Genomic DNA, 20383 nt, shown 5'->3' with positions numbered 1-20383 from the left:
CCCGTGAGGGGAATGTAAAAAGGCTGCAAAGGTGAAGAGATTGGCAAGAAGTTGGCAGTTGGAGTATAATTTGGGGAAGTGTGAAGTTACCTATTTCAATCAGAAGAATGGAGAAACAATGTTTGTTTAATTGTTAAGAAGCGAATAAATGTTAAAGGATGTTGGTTATCCTTCTACCCGGATCATAGAACTTGAACATGTAGGGACAGTAAGCAATTAAGTAGGCAAATAGTACTTCAGCCTTTATCTCCAGGGTGGTTGGAGTTTAAGAGTAAGGAAGCCCACTGCAATAACACTGGCTTTGGGGAGACTGTGGACAGCAATGGGGTACTGTGGACAGTTTTGGTCTCCTTACCCAAGAAAGGATATACTTGCCCTTCAGGAGGTGCATTGAATGTTTAGTAGATTGAAATTTGTGATAAAATATCGAGAACAGGCCTACGTTCTCTGGAGTTTAGAGGAACAGGAGGTGATCTACTGAAACATGTATAAAGTTCTTACAGGGCTTGATAGGTTAGCTGCCAAGAGGCTGTTTCCCTGGCTGGAGTGTCTCGAACTGGGAGTCATCCAGTGGTTCCCAAAGAGTGCGGCGAGAGAGGATGGCGGGAAGATTCAAGGACAATCAAAGAAACATTTAAACATTCATGTATAGAAACCCGTAGAAGTTTCCAGATTTCATGTAATCTCTCTTTGTGTTAAGACTTAACACCAGTGTGGCGCGCCGCACCCTTTGGGAACCACTGCGAAGCGCTCAGCCATTTAGGACTGAGGTGAGAGATTTTTTCCCTCAAAGGGTGGTGAATTGGGCTGCAGTGGGCCACAGATGCTTAGTTGATGAATATATTCAAGACTGGAATCGATAAATGTTTGAGCACTGAGGGAGTCGAGCAATTTGGGATTAAGATAAGAAAGTGGAGTTCATATCGGGGTTGAGCCATTATTTTATTAAAAGTAGAACGGGCATGAGGAGCTGTATAGCCTACTTCTACTTGTGTTGTTATATCAAGAAGAGCAATTGACCTTCTACTGACCCCTGAGGACAGCACTGTCTGCATCCCTCCTGCCTGAAAAACTGTTCGCCATTATTCACTGCTTTCCGTCATGCTGTCTCTGCTCTTTTAATCCCAAACGTTTCAGTTTTGCTAAAATCTTTTAAATCTTACCTCATCAAAAGTCTCTGTAAGGTCCTTATACACAACACCAACCACACTACCTTCACTAACCCTCTTTGTTCGTTTCTAGAGTAACAGTAATTTGTGCTAATTTGAGGCTGTGATAACTGGATCAGATTTGGTAGAAATTCCAGGATAGATATGAAATAATTAAGCTGCCTTTTTGTGTTTCTATTAAAATAAACTTGTATATTTTAAAAACCTGAGCATGATGTACCAATATTTCAGTGTTTACCCAAAAGAATATATACATTTCACAATAGAAATTTCATCATGTGAGCTTGAGATCATATTTTATACATGTTGAGATGTCTACACGTATGTTTTAATGTGACTATTTTAAAGCATTAACATGTTCAGGATCCTACAATTATAGTTTTGCTGCCCTCATTTATTTTTATTACTGACATTTGTTTTATTTGAAAGTAGTGGCAGTTATGGCCCAGTATATTCTTAAACATTTACAGTATGGAAGGACTGACATTAAGTGCTCAGTTCTAATTTTGTCATAATCAAATAGCAGGATCTCAAGTTGATTTATCAAGGGAAGCCATTCCATTTTGTTAAATGCCACCCTGCAGCTCCCACACATTCGGTATATGGAAGTTAGTGTGCAGCATTTTAATAAAAGCTATTTATTTTTGACATGAGATTCATTCAGAAAAAGATTTGCTCTCTCTCTGGCCTAAATGGATCAGGACATTACCATAACCTTTAAGTCATGGAGACCAAATGGGCGAATTTATTTGGCCATAAATGTGAGCAGGAATCTGTGTTTTAACGCTGTATCTCCTATTAGTCACATCAAATGTGAACCTAGCAAGGGTACTGATATTTGTTTTTTATGAACCTGCATGCTATACCCAGATCAAATTGTCGGCCAGGAAAGGGTAATGGATTAGGTTAAGTGTTAGGTATTTCTACAGACCTTTTCAGGTTATAGAACCTGTGACCGCGATGGGAATGGAGGTGGAGATCATGTCCCATGTGGAGTGTTGTGAAGGCGCCGTGATAAGGAGGTGTTGGAGGCACAGGCACACTGTTTGGGAGAGTATGTGAGGGGGGGGGGGGGTTGTTTTTGTGTCTTTGCTATATTTCTTTTCTCTGTGGGTGTGGTTTGGCCTCTTTCAAGTCCAAGCCCACCCTCCCTCTCTCATGGTTGGTTCCCTGCAGCCGGTGGGGAGGGTGGGGTGTGGCATCTGCCGATGTCAGTGGTTGGGGGGAGACTTCCCCAGTGAGGAGGGATACCAAGCTATTGTTAGGAGTGTGGGATGCTGGCGAGGAGGCCCTTACGCTCCGACCTCGGAGCGATCACGTTCACTAGCTGGAATGTCAGGGGATTGAACCATCCGATTAAGCACGGTAAGATATTTCAACATCTTTGACAACTGGGTGCCCAAACTGCATTCCTCCAAGAGACCCACCTCAGGCCAGTAGACTATTTTAGGCTCCGTAGAGGATGTGGGGGGTGGGGGTCAATGCTTTCACTCAACTTTTCACATCAAGGTGCGGGGGGGCAGCAATCCTCATCCACAAGACCTTACCCATGGTAGTAGCCAAGGGTATATGGGACGCCCCTGGTGTTAGCCAATGTGTATGCCCCAAACTGGGACTGTAAAAACTTTTTCCAGTCATTTTTCACGCTACTTCCAGATTTGAATTCCCATCGGTTGATACTGGGTGGAGATTTCAACTGTTGGTTGAATCCTGGCCTGGACCGCCCCTCCCCCAGGACCGCTGTATCTTCCAAGTCGGCAGAAATCATTAAATCATTTCTCATGGAATACGCGGTGCCGGACCCATGGAGATTTCTTAACCCAACTAGTTAGGGAATATTGTTTTTTTTCACTTGTCCATCAAACGTATTCACGTACAGATTACTTTTTGGTCGATAATAAGTTGCTCCCGGCTGTGCGTTCATGCTCCTACGAAACCATTGTAATCTCGGACCATGCTCCCTTGACAATGGACTTGGTAGTGGGTAGGTGGGTGGGCCCCCGTACGCCTTGGCGATTTAATACTGGCTGCTCTCTGATGATGATTTTGTTAGATTTCTGTTAACCCAGATCAATGATTTCTTAGAGTTTAATGATGTTCCGGGAGTCTCGGCAGCTACCTTATGGGAGACATTGAAGGCTTATTTAAGGTGCCAGATCATATCTTATTCAGCGCATGAGGCAAAGCATAGATGTGGGAGGTTATCGGAATTACTGGGGCTTATCGCCCAAGTTGATGCCGCGTACGCTGTGGGTCTGCCCCCAGAGGCATATAAGGAACATTTACTGCTACAGGCAGAGTTTGAGACCTTGTCCTCGCGTCAAGCGGAAGAGATGCTATTCAAATCTTAAAGTATACACACTATGAGCATGAGGGCAAGGCAAACAAGCTACTAGCTCATCAGCTGCGCCAATTAAAGAACAAAGAAAATTACAGTATAGGAACAGGCCCTTCGACCCTCCAAGCCTGCACCGGCCATGCTGCCTGACTGAACTAAAGCCCCCTCCTTTTCCGGGGACTATATCCTTCTATTCCCATCCTATTCGTGTATTTGTCAATACGCCCCTTAAAAGACACTATCGTATCTGCTTCCACTACCTCCCCCGGCAGCGAGTTCCAGACACCCACCGCCCTCTGTGTAAAAAAAAAACTTGCCTCGTACATCTCCTTTAAACCTTGCCCCTCGCACCTTAAGCCCATGCCCCTGAGTAATTGACTCTTCTACCCTGGGAAAAAGCTTCTGACTATCCACTCTGAATATTCCCCTTGACTTCTTCGTCATTCCAGAGAACAAACCAAGTTTCTCCAACCTCTCCTCATAGCTAATGCCCTCCACACCAGGCAACATCCTGGTAAATCTTTTCTGTACCCTCTCCAAAGCCTCCATATCCTTCTGGTAGTGTGGCGACCAGAATTGAACACTATATTCCAAGTGCGGCTTAACTAAGGTTCTAGAAAGCTGCAACATGACTTGTCAATTTTTAAACTCAATGCCCTGGCCGATGAAGGCAAACATGCTGTATGCCTTCTTGACTACCTTCTCCACCTGTGTTGCCACTTTCAGTGACCTGTGTACCTGTACACCCAGATCTCTCTGCCTATCAATACTATTAAGGGCGCTGCCATTTACTGTATATTTCCTATCTGTATTAGACCTTCCAAAATGCATTACCTCCCATTTGTCCGGATTAAACTCCATCTGCCGTTTCTCCGCCCAAGTCGCCAACCGATCTATATCCTGCTGTATCCTCTGATGGTCCTCATCGCTATCTGCAAATCTACTAACCTTTGTGTCATCCGCAAACTTACTAATCAAACATTTTCCTCCAAATCATTCATATGTATATTACAAACAGCAAAGGTTCCAGCACTGATCCCTGAGGAATGCTACTTGTCACCGCCCTCCATTCAGAAACGCACCCTTCCACTGCTACCCTCTGTCTTCTATGACCGAACCAGTTCTGTATCCACCTTGCCAGCTCATCTCTGATCCCATGCGACTTCACCTTCTGCACCAGTCTGCCATGAGGGACCTTGTCAAAGGCCTTACTGAAGTCCATGTAGACAACATCCACTGCCCTACCCTCATCAATCATCTTCGTCACTTCCTCGAGAAACCCAATCAAGTTAGTGAGACACGACCTCCCCTTCACAAAACCATGTTGCCTCTCGCTAATACGTCCACTTATTTCCAAGTGGGAGTAAATCCTGTCTCGAATGTACCCAGGCACAAGCCCCGTTTGTGAACGATGCTCCCGCCACTCTATTACATATGTTCTGGGCTTGTCCATTACTGTATAACTACTGGACATCGATATTTGAGACAATAGCGGCAATGCTAGATCGGGATATCAGTGCATTCTCCCAGGCTGCCCTGTTTGGAGTTGTGCCGTTAAATCCGCCGCTGCCGAAATTCCAAGCGGATTTTGTAGCTTTCCCTATACTCCTGGCAAGATGACTAATCCTGTTTAGGTGGAAATCAGGTGCACCCTGACGCACTCTGTGGGTGAAGGAGGTGGTAGATACCATTAAGCTGGAGAAGATGAGGTGCACGCTACATGGGTCGACTGCTAGGTTCTACAAGACCTGGCAACCATTTATAGCGCATGTTGGAGCGCTGGAGCCGAGTGAGTAGATACCCGATGGCCTCAGGACCCCGGGTGCTCCCACAGAACCCCCCTCCCCCGATTGATGGACGCACGCTAGCCCTTTGCCGGAGTACATCCGCCCACCCTGCGGAGGTGTGGGGACCAACACAAGAATTTTTCTCTCTTCCCTCTCACTCTTTTTTCATCTCTCCTTTGCTGTCTCTCTTTTCTCTACTCGCTAGTTTATAGCCTGGGCTGTTTGGGCGCTCAGTTGATTCTCCAGTGGCATTCCTCTGCCTTTTTAGACCATAGCGCAGTACAAGCCCTTCGGCCCTTGATGTTGCGCCGACATGTGAAACCAATCTAAAGCCCATCTAACCTACACTATTCCAATATGATCCATATGTTTATCCAATGACCATTTAAATGCCCTTAATGTTGGCAAGTCCACTACTGCTACAGGCAGGACATTCCGCGCCCTTACTACTCTCTAAGTGAAGAACCTACCTCTGACATCTGTGCGAGCTATCACCATCCGAGGAAAAAGGCTCTCACTATCCACCCTATCTAATCCTCTGATCATCTTGTATGCCTCTATTAAGTCACCTCTTAACCTTCTCTCTAACGAAAACAACCTCAAGTCCCTCAGCCTTTCCTCATAAGACCTTCCCACCATACCAGGCAACATCCTAGTAAATCTCCTCTGCACCCTTTCCAATGCTTCCACATCCTTCCTATAATGCGGCGACCAGAACTGTACGCAATACTCCAAGTGCGGCCGCACCAGAGTTTTGTACAGCTGCAACATGACCTCATGGCTCCGAAACTCAATCCCTCTACCAATAAAAGCTCACACTCCGTACGCCTTCTTAACAACCCTATCAACCTGGGTGCCAACTTTCAGGGATCTATGCACATGGACACCGAGATCCCTCTGCTCATCCACACTACCAAGTATCTCACCATTAGCCCAGTACTCTGTAATCCTGTTACTCCTTCCAAAGTGAATCACCTCACACTTTTCCATATTAAACTCCATTTGCCACCTCTTAGCCCAGCTCTGCAGCTTATCTATGTCCCTCTGTAACCTGCAACAACCTTCCGCACTGTCCACAACTCCACCGGCTTTAGTGTCATCCGCAAATTTACTAACCCATCCTTCTACGCCCTCATCCAGGTCATTAATAAAAATGACAAACAGCAGTGGCCCCAAAACAGATCCTTGCGGTACACCACTAGTAACTGAACTCCAGGATGAACATTTCCCATCAACCTCTGTCTTCTTACAGCGAGCCAATTCCTGATCCAAACCGCTAAATCTCCCTCGATCCCATGCGTCCGTATTTTCTGCAATAGCTTACCGTGGGGAACCTTATCAAACGCTTTACTGAAATCCATATACACCACATCAACTGCTTTACCCTCATCCACCTCTTTGGTCACCTTCTCAAAGAACTCAATAAGGTTTGTGAGGCACGACCTACCCTTCACAAAACCGTGTTGACTATCCCTAATCAAATTATTCCTTTCTAGATTATTATAAATCCTATCTCTTATAATCCTTTCCAAAACTTTGCCCACAACAGAAGTAAGGCTCACTGGTCTATAATTACCAGGGTTGTCTCTACTCCCCTTCTTGAACAAGGGGACAACATTTGCTATCCCCCAGTCTTTTGGCACTATTCCTGTAGACAATGACGACATAAAGATCAAAGCCAAAGGCTCTGCAATCTCCTCCCTAGCCTCCCAGAGAATCCTAGGATAAATCCCATCCGGCTCAGGGGACTTATCTATTTTCACACTTTCCAGAATTGCTAACACCTCCTCCTTATTAACCTCAACCCCGTCTAGTCCATTTTTATTATATTATTACCATTATTACCGGTGCAATTGGATGGGACTTGGGCGGGGTGGGTGCCAGTGGTACCAGGGGCTTGTCCCCTGGCCATGGGGAGCCCCGTGCCCAGTCGCGTTGGAATGTACACGCGAGCACTGTGTAGATCTATATCTGTGTTTGTTTGCTCTGTAAAGTGTAAGAAAATTTTCAATAAACATATCAAAAACAATCATTCAGCCCGATATTCTGCCAGCTGAGGCTTATATAGCATGCAGCCAAAACGTTTGTTCTGCACTACCTCCCAAGTCAAATTTTGACCTCTGCAGCTTGAGCAGAAGATTGGAGCGAGATAATTGTATTATACCGAGTGCAATTTGCCTTCTTAGAGAGCAATCCATAATTGTGACATCATGAGGTCTTTATGTATTGCTTTGCATTCATTTTTATAAGTGATGTATATGGCTATTTTTAGCCTTCATATCAAATTCAATTATATTTGACTGCAGGCTAAGTGTTACACATGTTGCTCATGGTGCGAGACTTGCCTTCTGATTTGCAGAAATGTATATTTGTATTGTGGAATCTACCAACATGTTAATTATTACATGCTTTGTGTGGAATCTAATGTTTCCCCTTTCTTGGAAATCCTTGTTTTCAACAGGAATAACCAGATTTGACCTACTTGGAGACTTTGGAAGATTCAACTGGCTCGGCAATTTTTACATTGTACTCTCATACAATCTGTTATTTGCTGTGGTAACGACTCTGTGCCTGATCCGAAAATTTACATCTGCTGTAAGAGAAGAACTGCTTAAAGCTTTAGGTAAGGGCCAATATCTGTTGACTCTCCGAGATCCAATTGTACTCAAACCTCATTTCTTTTCTGTACTGCTGATACTTTTTAAACATTTGACACCAAAATAAATCCATCTCACACTTGGGCTGCTGATACACTTTCAGTACTGATCCCAGATTAGTGTGGCAGGTATATGGTGCTGCTATCGAATATGTTTTCACACTGCCCGTAATGCTTAACTATTAATGTGGTTCACACCAAGGTTGATCACAGAGGATTTCCGCTCCGCGAGTTGCTCCGGTTCATGTTGGAAGAAGGCAGGGACTAACAATTTCATTTTTTCAAAACGTTCAATAAATGAGTTGGAGAATACGTTTTGAGCTCCAGGGGCACTTGTAAAATATGGCTTTGTACATGTACCCCACTCAGAACACAACCAGTAAAAATAGAAAATGGTGGGCATACATTTCTGCAAATCAGAAGGCAAATCTCGCACCATGAGCAACGTGTGTAACACTTAGCCTGCAGTCAAATAGTCGGTAGCTCCAGCTGTGGAGAGAGAATCCAAGTTAACGGTTCAGGCCTGTGACCTTTCCTCAGAATTGAGAAACACTGGGACTGAACTAAGCTAAGAGCAAGTGAAGGAGGGTGGGAACCAAGAACAAAGGCTAGGATTCATGATAGAGTCGAAGGCAAGTGAATAGCTGCTGTCCAAAGGGAAAGGAAATAAGAACATAACATAAGAACTAAGGGCAGGAGTTGGCAATTCAGCCCTTTGAGCCCGCTCTGCCATTCAGTACGATCATGGCTGATCTCATCTCAGCCTCAACTCCACCTTCCTGCCTGTTCTCCATAACTCTTCCACCCAAGTCTAATTAAAAATCTGTCTTTCACCTCCTTTAAATTTACTCAATATCCCGGCATTCATCTCACTCGGGGCAGTGAATTCCACAGACTCATGACCCTTCGCGAGAAGCAATTTCTCCTCATCTCAGTTTTAAATCTGCTATCCCTTATCCTGAAGTATGACCTCTTATTTTAGATTGCCCACAATGCGAAGCATTCGCTCTACTATGTCTTTGTCAATCCCCTTTTCTATCATATACCTCAATTAGATGATCTCTCATTCTTCTAAACCCGAGAGAGTACAGGCCTAAACTGGTCAATCTCTCTTCATAAGACAGACCCCTCATCTCTGGAACCAATCTGGTGAGCCTCCTCTGAACTGCCAATAATGCAACTATATCCCTCTTCAAGGGGACCAAAACTCTACACAATACTCCAGGTGTGGCCTCACTAATGCTTTCTACAGTTGCAGCAACTCATCCCTACTTTTAAACTCTCTTCCTTTAGCAATAAATGCCAAAATTCCAGCATACTGTTTTGTTGCGATTCATGCATGAGAACACCCAGATCCCTCTGCACCGAAGCACTCTGAAGTTCCTCTCCATTTCATTTATTTACTATTTATTTATGAGTGTTCACGAGTAGGCTTACATTAACACTACAATGAAGTTACTGTGAAAATCCTCACATTGCTACACTCCGGCGTCTGTTTGGGTACACTAAGGGAGAATTTAGCGTGACTAACGCACCTAACCAGTGTGTCTTTCGGAATGTGGGAGGAAACCGGAGCATCCGGAGGAAACCCACGCAGATACGGAGAGAACGTGCAGACTCTGCACAGACAGTGATCCAAGCCGAGAATTGAACCTGGATCCCTGGCGCTGTGAGGCAGCAGTGCTAACCACTTTGCCACCGTGCTACCCCATTTAGATAACAAGTTGTCTTTTGATTTTTCTGACCAAGGTGGATAACTTCAAACTTATCCACATTAAACTCCATCTGCCAAATTTTGACCCATTTACCCTAACTCATCCATATCTATTTATAAATTTCTTATTTCCTCATTGCAACTTCCTTTCCCATCTATTTTAGTGTAACCTTCAAATTTGGCCATAATATCTTCTATCTCTACATCCAAGTCATTATGATAAATAGATTGTAAATAGTGAATAGTTGAGCCCCGAGGACCAAACCTTGTAGCGCTCTACTAGTTATATCTTGCCAACCAGAAAAAGACCCATTTATTCCAACTCTTTGCTTTCTGTTGGTTAGCTAGTCCTCTGTCCAAACTAATAAATTACCCCTAACCCCATGTGATGAGAGAGAAACACCAAGCAAAAAACAAACCAGCAAAGAAAAACAAAACAAAATGGAGGTGGAGGTTAAAATCTAAAATTGTTATACTGAACAGTTCCGAAGAACATTCAAACTCAAAACATTAAACAAAGTGCAGCACAGGAATGGTCCCTTTGGCCCTCCAAGCCTGTGCCGATCATGATGCCCTAACTAAACTAAAAAAAATGCTGCCCTTACTCGGTCCACATCCCTCTATTCCCTCCCTATTCATGTACCCATTTAGATGCCTCTTAAATGTTGCTAATGTGCCTGCTTCCACCACCACCTCTGGGAGGACATTCCAGGTGCTCAGCATTTTCTGCATGAAAAACGTCCCCTGCACAAATGGTCTTGCCCATGTTTTCAAAGACTGAGCGCATAAGATTGGGCGTGAAAACTCGCCCGAAAAATGGATCAGCAACTCTCTTGTTTTCACGCTGGCTGGACACTTAGAAAAAATCTCGTAAAATTCCACCCGTCAACTCTGTTTCTCTCTCCACAGATGTTGCTTGACCTGCTGCTAACTTCCAGCATTTTCTATTGTTCTTTCAGGTTACGCAAAAGTTAAATAATAATAGGGTCGTGCAAATATAGATGTTCCTTTAAACTATTTTATTTTCTAACAAAGTAGGGTGCATTTGAGTGATTACAAAAAAACCATTTGATCAAGGGGTTCAAATGCACCAGCTGGACACAAAGAGCATTCTTAACCCCACAAATTTTGGATTGAAGAAAAATTGTTTGTTTATTTTATTCAGATAATGAAATGCTGCAGCCATTGTAAAGAATTGTTTCACTTAAGGAAATTAAATTTATTTTATTAAACTAGAATACATAATCATTCAAACGTACTCATTGTGTTCCTCTATCAGAACTTCTCACTTAGCAACTTTCAAAGTTCTGGTCATTCTGGCTGAACATATATTTCCATAGGGGCCATTCAGCCCATTGAGCCTGCTCCACCATCCCATGCGATCATGACTGGTCATTCACTTCAATACCTTTACCCCACACTAACCCCATATCCCTTTGTCATTAGAAATATGTCAGTTTCCACTTTAAACAATACTCGATGACGGAGCTTCCACAGCCCTCTGAGGTAGAGATTCTCAACCCTCTGAGTAAAAGGGCGCCTCCTCATCTCAGTCCGAAGTTGCTTCCCCCTTATTTTGAAATTGTGTCCCCTGGTTCTAGACTCCCCAATTTGGAACACATCTTGCCTGTCTATCCCTTTTAAGTATTTTGTAGGTTTCAGGGAAATCACTTCTCATTCTTTGAAACACTAGAGTAACAGACCCAGTTTGCCCAATCTCCCTTCATCGGACAGCCCCACCATCCCAGGAACAAGTCTGCTGGTTGTACTTTGTTGCACTTCCTCTGTGGTAATAATATCCTCCAAAACTGCGCACACTACTCCAGGTGTGGTCTGACTTGAGGTTCTATACAATTGAACCAAGATTTCACTACTGTAGCCAAATCTTCTTGCAATTTTATGAACTGTTAGTAAATTAGTACTTTTCCAACTAAGCCTTCTGTATTATGCAAAGATCAAAAGAGAAATAAAAATGACTGAAACATTTTCTTTATTTAGCATGTAGCTAAAATGACTGGAACCACTTAATTGTGATACTTGCTTATTGTGGTATGACTTTTTGGAAAACCATCCCATTTTAATTCTCTTGCCAAAAATAATGAGCATGATTTGATTTAGCTAGTTTTAATAATGTAGGGGTGATGCATTTACATCATTGGTTAAATGATTTGTACAGATATGTGAACATTTTATTTCCCTTCTCTCCAGGTCTGAATAGTCTGCACCTTTCAAATAGAACGCAAGAGTCAGAGAAGGTCCTGCATTCTGCAAATGGACATCAGAAATCATTTTGAGCTTCGAAATCTGGCAACATTACAGGCTACTTTTGGGATGCAAACACTTCAATCACGTGACATTCCACTCTCCATCCCCCAGTTCTGCCGGGAGACTTGACAGTCATTTATTTTCTGCTGCTAATAAGAGTCAGAAAAAGGTTCTGCTGTGGGAAAATGATGTATGAGAAATGCACAGGAAGTATGTGTCTGGGACTCACTCCATTTCAACAAGAGTTTGAGGTACAGCTGAATGTGCTTAGCGTGGACTATCATGCTGCATGAAGACTCACTTCTGCAGATCATCTGATTATGATTGGGATCCCTTTGGGAGAGATTTAAGCTTTGGGAGTGGGGTGGGAGGAAAACGATTGCTTAGTCTGCCACTGAAGCACCGGCTCAGTATCACCTCTGGAAAATGTGCAGTCAAGCAAAGTTAGTTTGTCATGTCTTGGCATGCAAACCTGCTCTTCCAGACCATTCTGAAATCCTGGCTGTTGCTGACGTTGGCATTGTGGAGACGTTCACTGCTTTTGACCAGTACCCCTAATTTTCGATTGAGCCAACCTGAACTTTATCCTCTTGCAGATCACATTCAAATTGCAGTCTGAATGCAGCTTGAGCAGAAGGGAAATGTGTGTTGGCTAACCTCTCCCATGGCATTATGACAAATCTGGTTTCAATCTTCTGTTGTAAAACAAAAATTAAATTGGCGTACTTTATTGGTGAATAAAATCCAAACTAGATTAGTGCACCTATAAGTTGAATGCCCCTTTCATAGCAGCAATTGGAAGCCAGTGCACTTGCGATTTCCCCACACAATCCAGTTTCCAGTCACCGCTGATCTGGACACTGGCAGATCCATCCGGGTGGTGGTCGCCTCGTGAAATTTGGAAAAATAAATGGCAGTGAACTGCTACCATCATTTCCATTCTAGTGCACCAATTGTTGAGACTGAGAATTTATATCCAACCATTATTAGTATCAACCTGTTGTTTATAATCCCAATGTCACTGCAGCAGAATCTGGTAGCTTCAATCTTAAAATGTCCTCCTGCAGTTGCAATAGGTTTGATGTCATCACATAATACATTGAATAGTTGTGATAAAGATAACTTATGAAGGAGACAAGGTTAATGCCCATATTTGCCATTTGAAACCAGATAAATGACTTCAAATTATGAAGACTGGAAACTTGGGACAGAATTTAATCCCCCCCCCCCCCCCCCCGGTGGTGATTTTGAAGGCAGGTGGGGGAATTTAATTGGGGACCCCACCGCTTTCTGCCTCTACTCGATTCAGTTTGGGCGGAAAGGTTCATGCGGCCCTGAAGTGGGCATGAATTGAGTATTGAACCAGCGGCTGCGAATGGAGAAGTCACCACTGTCAAATTTTCTTATGGACTTCTGAGGGTGGAGTGGGGGGTGTCTGTTGTTCAAGGGTACTCAGTACCTGACCCCAGAATCTGACATTGGGAAGGGGGTGTCCACTGAGAGTCACCACTCTACACTTTCTTCCGAGGTTCCCGCCACCCCTATTCTGCCTTTACTCACCCATCGCCCGAGTCCCCTATCGATCCTGTGCAATCTTGGCAGCAGCTGCCACTCCCAGTAGTGCTGGCAACCAATGGAGCACTGCCAGCCTTTGGCAGCTGGCCAGCAGCTCTTTGGGGGATAGGATTTCCGCGCCAGCGTTCTAAGGCTTGATGCCGGCTTGATAAATGTCTGATGAACAGTTGATTCTGGCGGACCTTTCCCAGCATGAAGCAATGTCGGGCTCCCACCAGTTTTCCAGCAAGCGAACTCCCACCCAATCTCCACATTAAATTTCTCCCTTAAGACAGAATTGTCCTGGATCAGTAGACTGCTAGTTATTTGCAGGAATCTATTCCTATTTCTGCCACTGTTACATTCTTCATTCACTGCTATTGTTGTGTGATGCTGTTGAGCCTGAGTGAAAAATTCCAAGGTGAGGATAATGCTCTTCTAAACCATTAATCAAATAATTTGTTTGAATTCTAGGTTCATAAGGAAGGGGACTTTGAAACAAAAGTCCCTTTGAAAGTATTAAGTACATAAACAAGGTGTGATGTTTCATGGTAGCTCATACCCAACATGACATGACTCTGTGTTCAGCACCTCAATGGAGGTTCCAGAATGGAAGCATGTTCCTAGAACTTGGAAATAAAGCGCTGCGGTGAGCAGAAGTAAAAGTCCATCAACATTTGGCCAGCATGACTTACCCTTTCTATCTTCTCAAAGCATCGAAAACCATGCCAAATCGGAATCCATTTTCTCTCGTACAATTCTACCCTCCCCGGAGCACCCATAAACATGTGACAATGCCACATTCCCCAAATAACAATTTTAACTGTGCTTAAAGGTAAACCATTGATTGTAAATGGTTGCAATTTCCTGAAGATATGCAAGTTGATGCACATTTGTTCTTAATGCCCCACAGTACTGTCTTCGGGCATACTGATTAATAATAAGTATAACTTTTAAAAATTAATACCCAATAGCCTTTTTAGGTGATATAATTGAATTCCCTTTTATTATGTTGAAAGTGTTTTTTTTAGGATAATGGGGAAAAAAATAGTGTTTCAGTTTTGTGTGTCTTTAAAAGAACTGAACGCAGCAATACTCATACCTGAGCAGATTAGTTTGATTGCTTAGAGGGAGGTGAAGAAAATTCTGTTAAGGGAAAAATGTTCCATTTTTTTAATATCAATACCTTGAACACTGAAACAATAAGGGCGCTAGTACTAGTCTGCTGTCAGAAAACTGGGTACAAGTGTATCGACTGTAACATCATACAATTGTAGCCTGTATCATTCCAGGAAGATGTGGCATGTTCTTCAAATTTAGTCAAAGACTATGCTCTCATTTTTCTGAGTTCTGCAGACCTTGGTTACCTTGCATCAAGGTTTAAAAATTAGTTCTGTTTACATTAGCTGTGATCTGTTTTGATAAACCCATTTATGTACATCCTAGGCTGAACAAAAAAAGAAGTATGTAGTTAGGAAATAATTAGACTAAACAGTGGCTGAATGAAGGCTCTATTCACCGGAGTCTGACAATCTGTTGCACGTGAGCATTGTTCTTACGGAAAGAGTAGGAAGAATCAATTTTGAGATGTGTTTTATGCTCATGAATCCGCAGTAAGTTGGGCCTGGCCTTTTGAATGAATTGGGGAATTTAAAAATATTTTCAACTTGAGTCTTTTTGAACAGGAAATATATAAAGCTCATGTGCCCTGCTTTGACTGGTTTGTAAAATTTGAAAACTTTGATCACCTCAACATGCTGGTGAGTAGCTATAACTCAACATGTTGGCAAGTGCTTGGCTGTTTACATTCCTTTTGGTCCATACTTTCTTTTGGTAATATTGGTAGCAATATTAGCACAACACATTGCATATTTTGCCCTTGATTTCACTTAATTGCCACTCATTATTTCTTAACCGTAATGTTGATTGTGTCTGGTCAGTGGGCTTATGATAGTTCTTTGTAGATGAAGCCCCTGAGGCTATGTTGGCAGTCATCTGTGATATTAATTGGATGCACAGGTAGGTTGTTTTATTCTCTTAAAATAGCATAAGCATTATTGCTATAATGAAACCATCGAGTTGATGGAGCATTTTCAGGACTATCAGCAAACACTGGCTTGTGTCCATTCTACTTATTGGAACAGTTTTAAGGACATGAAGTGTGAATGGGGAGAAAAGCATTCCATGCATCGAGCCATTCCATATATTTTTGTTCAATTTATAGGCAATTCCTTTTGTGAACGGATCTAACTAGATGTCAAAATCCATTCAGCTTTTCTTTTTAGCAAAGGTGCAATTGAAGGTACATTTAAGAGCCTTTGATTTGTTGAAGTCATATATTTTTGCAGTGACAGATGTAACATAATCTCTTGAAATGTTTGTAGGATATAAGAATGCAGTTTTTTTAAAAAAAACTTACTGGCTGATATTTTAGAGGTTTCATTTGCATTCAATATTTTTGTTTTCCTGAGAGGGAACAGTAAGGTGCAGAGTATTTAATCTATTACATTTTAAGGCACTTCCGCACAAGTGGAATGTGGCATATCAGCTGATACAAAGTAGTCCCTTTGCCAACTTCACTCAAAAAAAAAACCCTCAAAGTTCTGGTGAACAGAGGTGTCATAGAAGGAGGTAAAGGAAAGGCTTGTGAGTCTGTTGACAGATTCAGGTTATCTGTTCAAGAAAATTTAAATGCAAAGAGCTAGCCCTTGCATTTGCACTCCGTGCCAGTGTATTAAACAGCAGAGCCCAACTTGGTAATGAAGGCTGACACCCTGTGTATTGAAGGGGATATGTACAGAGGTTACTAGCTTCAAAAATGAACTTAAAAATAGTACGAAAGTGCATTGTGAACAAAACCTGGTCTAGTTCCCAGCACACAACAGCTCTGTTGTTAAATCAGTAACTTCTGAATGCTAAATAAAAAGTAACAGGCGGCTATTAAAGTTGTTTTAATACTTTGCTAGTAACATTAGCCCTTGGATCTTGTGCAATAACAGCAACACCAAAGCAAACGTGCCCGATTTGGCAGGCATAGCACCATGAGCATCATAAAGCCTCTGGCCAAAGCAAGTCTTGATGTGGAGAAAGCAAGTCTGGCAGGTTTACTTTGATGTTGCTACTGAAAGTAAGATACCCATACGTCGGATGGGACTGGCCCCACTGCGATAATAACAAGAAAGAAACTTATTCACTTTCACCTACTATCTCTTCAGTTTTATTTTGTCTTAAAGTCTAGATATCATTACTCAGTCATTTATACCATCATCTGCAGTGACCAAAAAGGCCTAAATATATGGTAAGATCTGAACCAGACATTTACAAACTTTCCAGTTTCTTACCTACAAAGAGTTTTTGTTAATGACACATTCACTGTGATTTCCTTCTTGCCTCCCAGCTCAATATCAGTGAGTTTGTTTTTTTTCTGATCACGTTTTTGTAGCAATGTTCATGTACAATATGGTAGTATTGTAATGGTAACTAGCATTTTTTTGTCTTGTGCACTGTGATCTGACTTGTTTTTATAGAAATGTGTATTTCTGTCACATTGTAATTAAAAGGAAATGCAAACATATTATTTTGCTATGTTTGAGTAACCTTTGTTAGAAAGACACATTTTGTGCTGCCAGTAATATTCGTGGTCGGTAAAGGCCCATATTTGTAACTGCGGCAAGTATGTAGTTTACCTGGCGCACACGTCCATACTTGGCCATCCATTGTGGGATTACTGGCATAAAATAGGCACTATAATAAGCTTGTTTAAAATGTATATACAAATCCAGTTGATCCAAATGTGAATTTCTTTCTGATAACTAGGCTGTGAAGCAACACTTCAGATTGTTTTCCCATGTGAGCATTGTTCTGTCTGGGAGAGAATGGGTGTAGTTTGGTGAATTGGCAGCTGTGTTTTTTGTTACAAACTATAAAGTTATAATTGCTTCCCTGCAGTGAGATCTGTTTGTTTAAGTTCAAGATGTGTGCTCCATTACTTTCAGAAGAACCTCCTTTGTTGATTTTTAAACAGGTATCCTACTTCATTACTTAAAACAATGTTTCTGAATGTTTTTGTAAAGTGAAACTACATTTGGTATAAGATCAGGCAGCTTCGATAACATTCTAAATGCATGAAAACAATACTTTTCTCTGTGCCGAACATTGAGATGATGCATGATTTTCAGGCAGTTGCAGTTAAACTAAGAGGCATTCATTTTTATATTTTATTTTGTTTATCATCAGGTCCAGATATGTTGATTGGGGTCTATAAGACAGGTCACTTCTGTCGGATTAGACTGATTATAAATGAAATAGTAGCAGTTATTTACTCATACTTTGTGGCTCCCAGGGGAAAATCATTTTAACTCTTAGTCATTTTAAAGTGTTGAGCTATGTGAATTTGACAGATTGGCTCCATGCCCAATTGACTACAATTTGATGCTCCATACGTCACTGGCCATGTGTTTGTAAACAAAGAAGGAACTATTTTCTACTTTTCCCTAAAGACACTCCTTTAATTTGTATGGAATATGTACATAGTTAATTTTGCAACTGAAACAAAATAGAGAATTACATAACCGATAGTAATGTGTAAAAGGTAAAGTCGCCATAGTCCCAGACGGCTGACTGGTGATGATTTTAACCCGAGGATCAACACACCTCAGGCGAAGGGCAAGGTTGAGGCAGGGCCTTCCTGAACATCCTCAGTCAGCATGGGAATTGAACCCGCACTGTTGGAGTTGCTCTGCATCACAAACCAGCCATCCAGCTAACTGAGCTAATCAATTTTTAAACGTGTAACAGTTTGCTTTGCTGAGGTACTCGTCCTCCATGGATCGGGTTTGTCGGTCATTTTTTTCTTCATTCCCAAGACCTTGCTACTTTTTTTTTATAAAAAAAAGCTTAAACATGTTCAATACAAATCAAATCTCATGTTAGAAATAGTTGAGTTTTCACGAAGGCATAATGAGCACGCTGGACATGGATGCAGATTCAGCCTCTGCTACCTGTTATGACTGTATGTGGTCTGAACTCTGTGGGCATGAGGTAGTAGTACAAAATTGGAACTTTTTTTCAGAGAAAAAAGGTTTAAGGAATGGCAGTACCACAGTGCAGTTTTGTGTACTGCTCCAAAGCCGATGCCAAGGTTCAGAGCGAAGGGAGCTCTGTGTCATCGCTGACCTTGATGTAATGTTGCTGCCTGTATTCCTTCGGGAGCTCCAAAAATGATGCTGTAAACACTTTCAAATTAATGCTGAATTCAAGTTATTACTGGCATGGCTTAGCGTTTACCTTCTACAATGAATGTCTATTTTAAAGTTGAAAAAAAAATAGTGACACCTGCAAAGAGAGATGTGCAAATCCTAACTCTTCACAATAACCATGTCTTGTGAAAACAGCTGAAAGAACCCCAGTGGCATTACCCTTTTGAAATGTTAGTTCACAGAAGTGCTCTTTTTAAAAATCATGTTAGTTTACTTATTCTTCAGCCACTGTCAATTAATCTTTTTAACATTTTGTCTGAGTATCAAAATTTTAAATGAGTCACTTAGTAAAACGCTCAGATTAACATTTTTTGATGTCCAGTAGTTCTATTGTATAAATGGATTTATTACATGTTGTTCTAAAACAAACAACATTTTGTTCTCGTGCAGGCTTTATTTAGACTTTTCTTATAGCAACACAGAAGCAAGCAGCTGCCAATTCATTAGTTAAGCTGTTCATTTTGATTTCTGGGTGTTGCAGCTGTTGATATATTGCATGTTAGTACTGTTTCATTGTTGGCACTAAGAGAATGTATCAGCAACAATGTACCTATAATATGTTTATTTTTTTTAAAGTTTGTAATCAAAGTTTACATTGTAGCTCCTCTTGTGTTTACAATAAATTTCAATGAACTGTGTTTAATGTGTTTTCCATATCCGTTTTACAATCTGTCAAAGACCACAGAAAAATACAGTATTTGAAAGGAAGATGGATTGTGTAGCTTGAATAGCTCCAAACAGAACCATACAATATGATGATAGAAGTGTCTGATAATTGCCAATATTTAACCACACCCACATGTAATATTTCAGTTCGGAAGTTCTAATTCAAACAATAAAAAGATGCAAGCCATTGTTTCCCAGAACTGCTCACTGCTGTGTCTTTGAAGACTTTCAGGACATAATGCTGGTGTAAACATTTTTTTTGATGGACAGCTTTAAGAAATACATACAGACAAAAGACCATTCAGAACATCAAGCCTGCCTTTTCAATGAATTCGTGTTACTGTGAGTTATTCCCAAAGTATGTAAAGTTCCCTTTGATTTATCATCTCCAACCCATTTCCCAAGAATGAATTTAAAAAAGCAGCTGTGCTTTGCACAATGTTTCTTATTTTTCAGCTTCTTCAGAAAATTGCACATGGGTAGAGTCTTTGAGAAGAGAATACTTGATTATCAAATATTTATAGGTAGTCCAGAAAATAGTTTGTGTGTAAAGCTTCCATCTCCAGCTTAGCCCATACGCTGCTGAAATCTTCAAACTTCAGACTCGACTCATAATGCCCTCCTGGCTGGCTTTTCACCTTCCACTGTCGATAAACCTCAGCTCATCCAAAATGTTGCTGCCTGCATCCTTTGCCAAGTCCTGCGCACCCATCACCACTGTCCTTGCTGACCTACATTGACGACTAGCAAGTTCCCCTGTGCCTCTGAAATGCAATTTCCAAGAATTTCTGTCCAAATGTCATCTTTCAGATCCGCATCCGCTTTTTCTCCTTGCACTTGTGAAGCACCTTGGGAAATCCTTCAGCATTAAATATGCTATGTAAATGCAAGTTGTTTATTACAGAATGGTTGTCTTAACCACGCTAGTAATCCGTGGATAGTTGCACTCCAGTTCTTTTTCTACTCCCAATATGTT

The 20383-nt window shown here is 41.8% G+C and overlaps 1 protein-coding gene across 7 annotated transcripts in view; it reads left to right on the top strand.

Moving 5' to 3' along the window:
- The window catches only part of lmbr1 (limb development membrane protein 1), a 217929-nt gene extending 198493 nt beyond the window's left edge, over positions 1–19436 (top strand). For 6 of the 7 annotated variants that reach the window (XM_078232320.1, XM_078232309.1, XM_078232337.1 and 3 more), the window contains 2 exons: positions 7756–7917; positions 11873–19436. In XM_078232320.1, coding sequence (XP_078088446.1) covers positions 7756–7917; positions 11873–11958 — 248 coding nt within the window. In that variant the 3' untranslated portion in view covers positions 11959–19436. The remainder of the gene's footprint in view (positions 1–7755; positions 7918–11872) is intronic. The other variant, XR_013499892.1, reaches the window with a different exon arrangement.
- Positions 19437–20383: the final 947 nt, after the last annotated feature.

This window comes from Mustelus asterias, chromosome 2, assembly GCF_964213995.1.
Source record: "Mustelus asterias chromosome 2, sMusAst1.hap1.1, whole genome shotgun sequence".
NCBI classification, from domain to species: domain Eukaryota; kingdom Metazoa; phylum Chordata; class Chondrichthyes; order Carcharhiniformes; family Triakidae; genus Mustelus; species Mustelus asterias.
The sequence above is the reverse complement of the archived record's forward strand: the minus strand, read 5'-3'. Positions and strand labels throughout refer to the sequence as shown.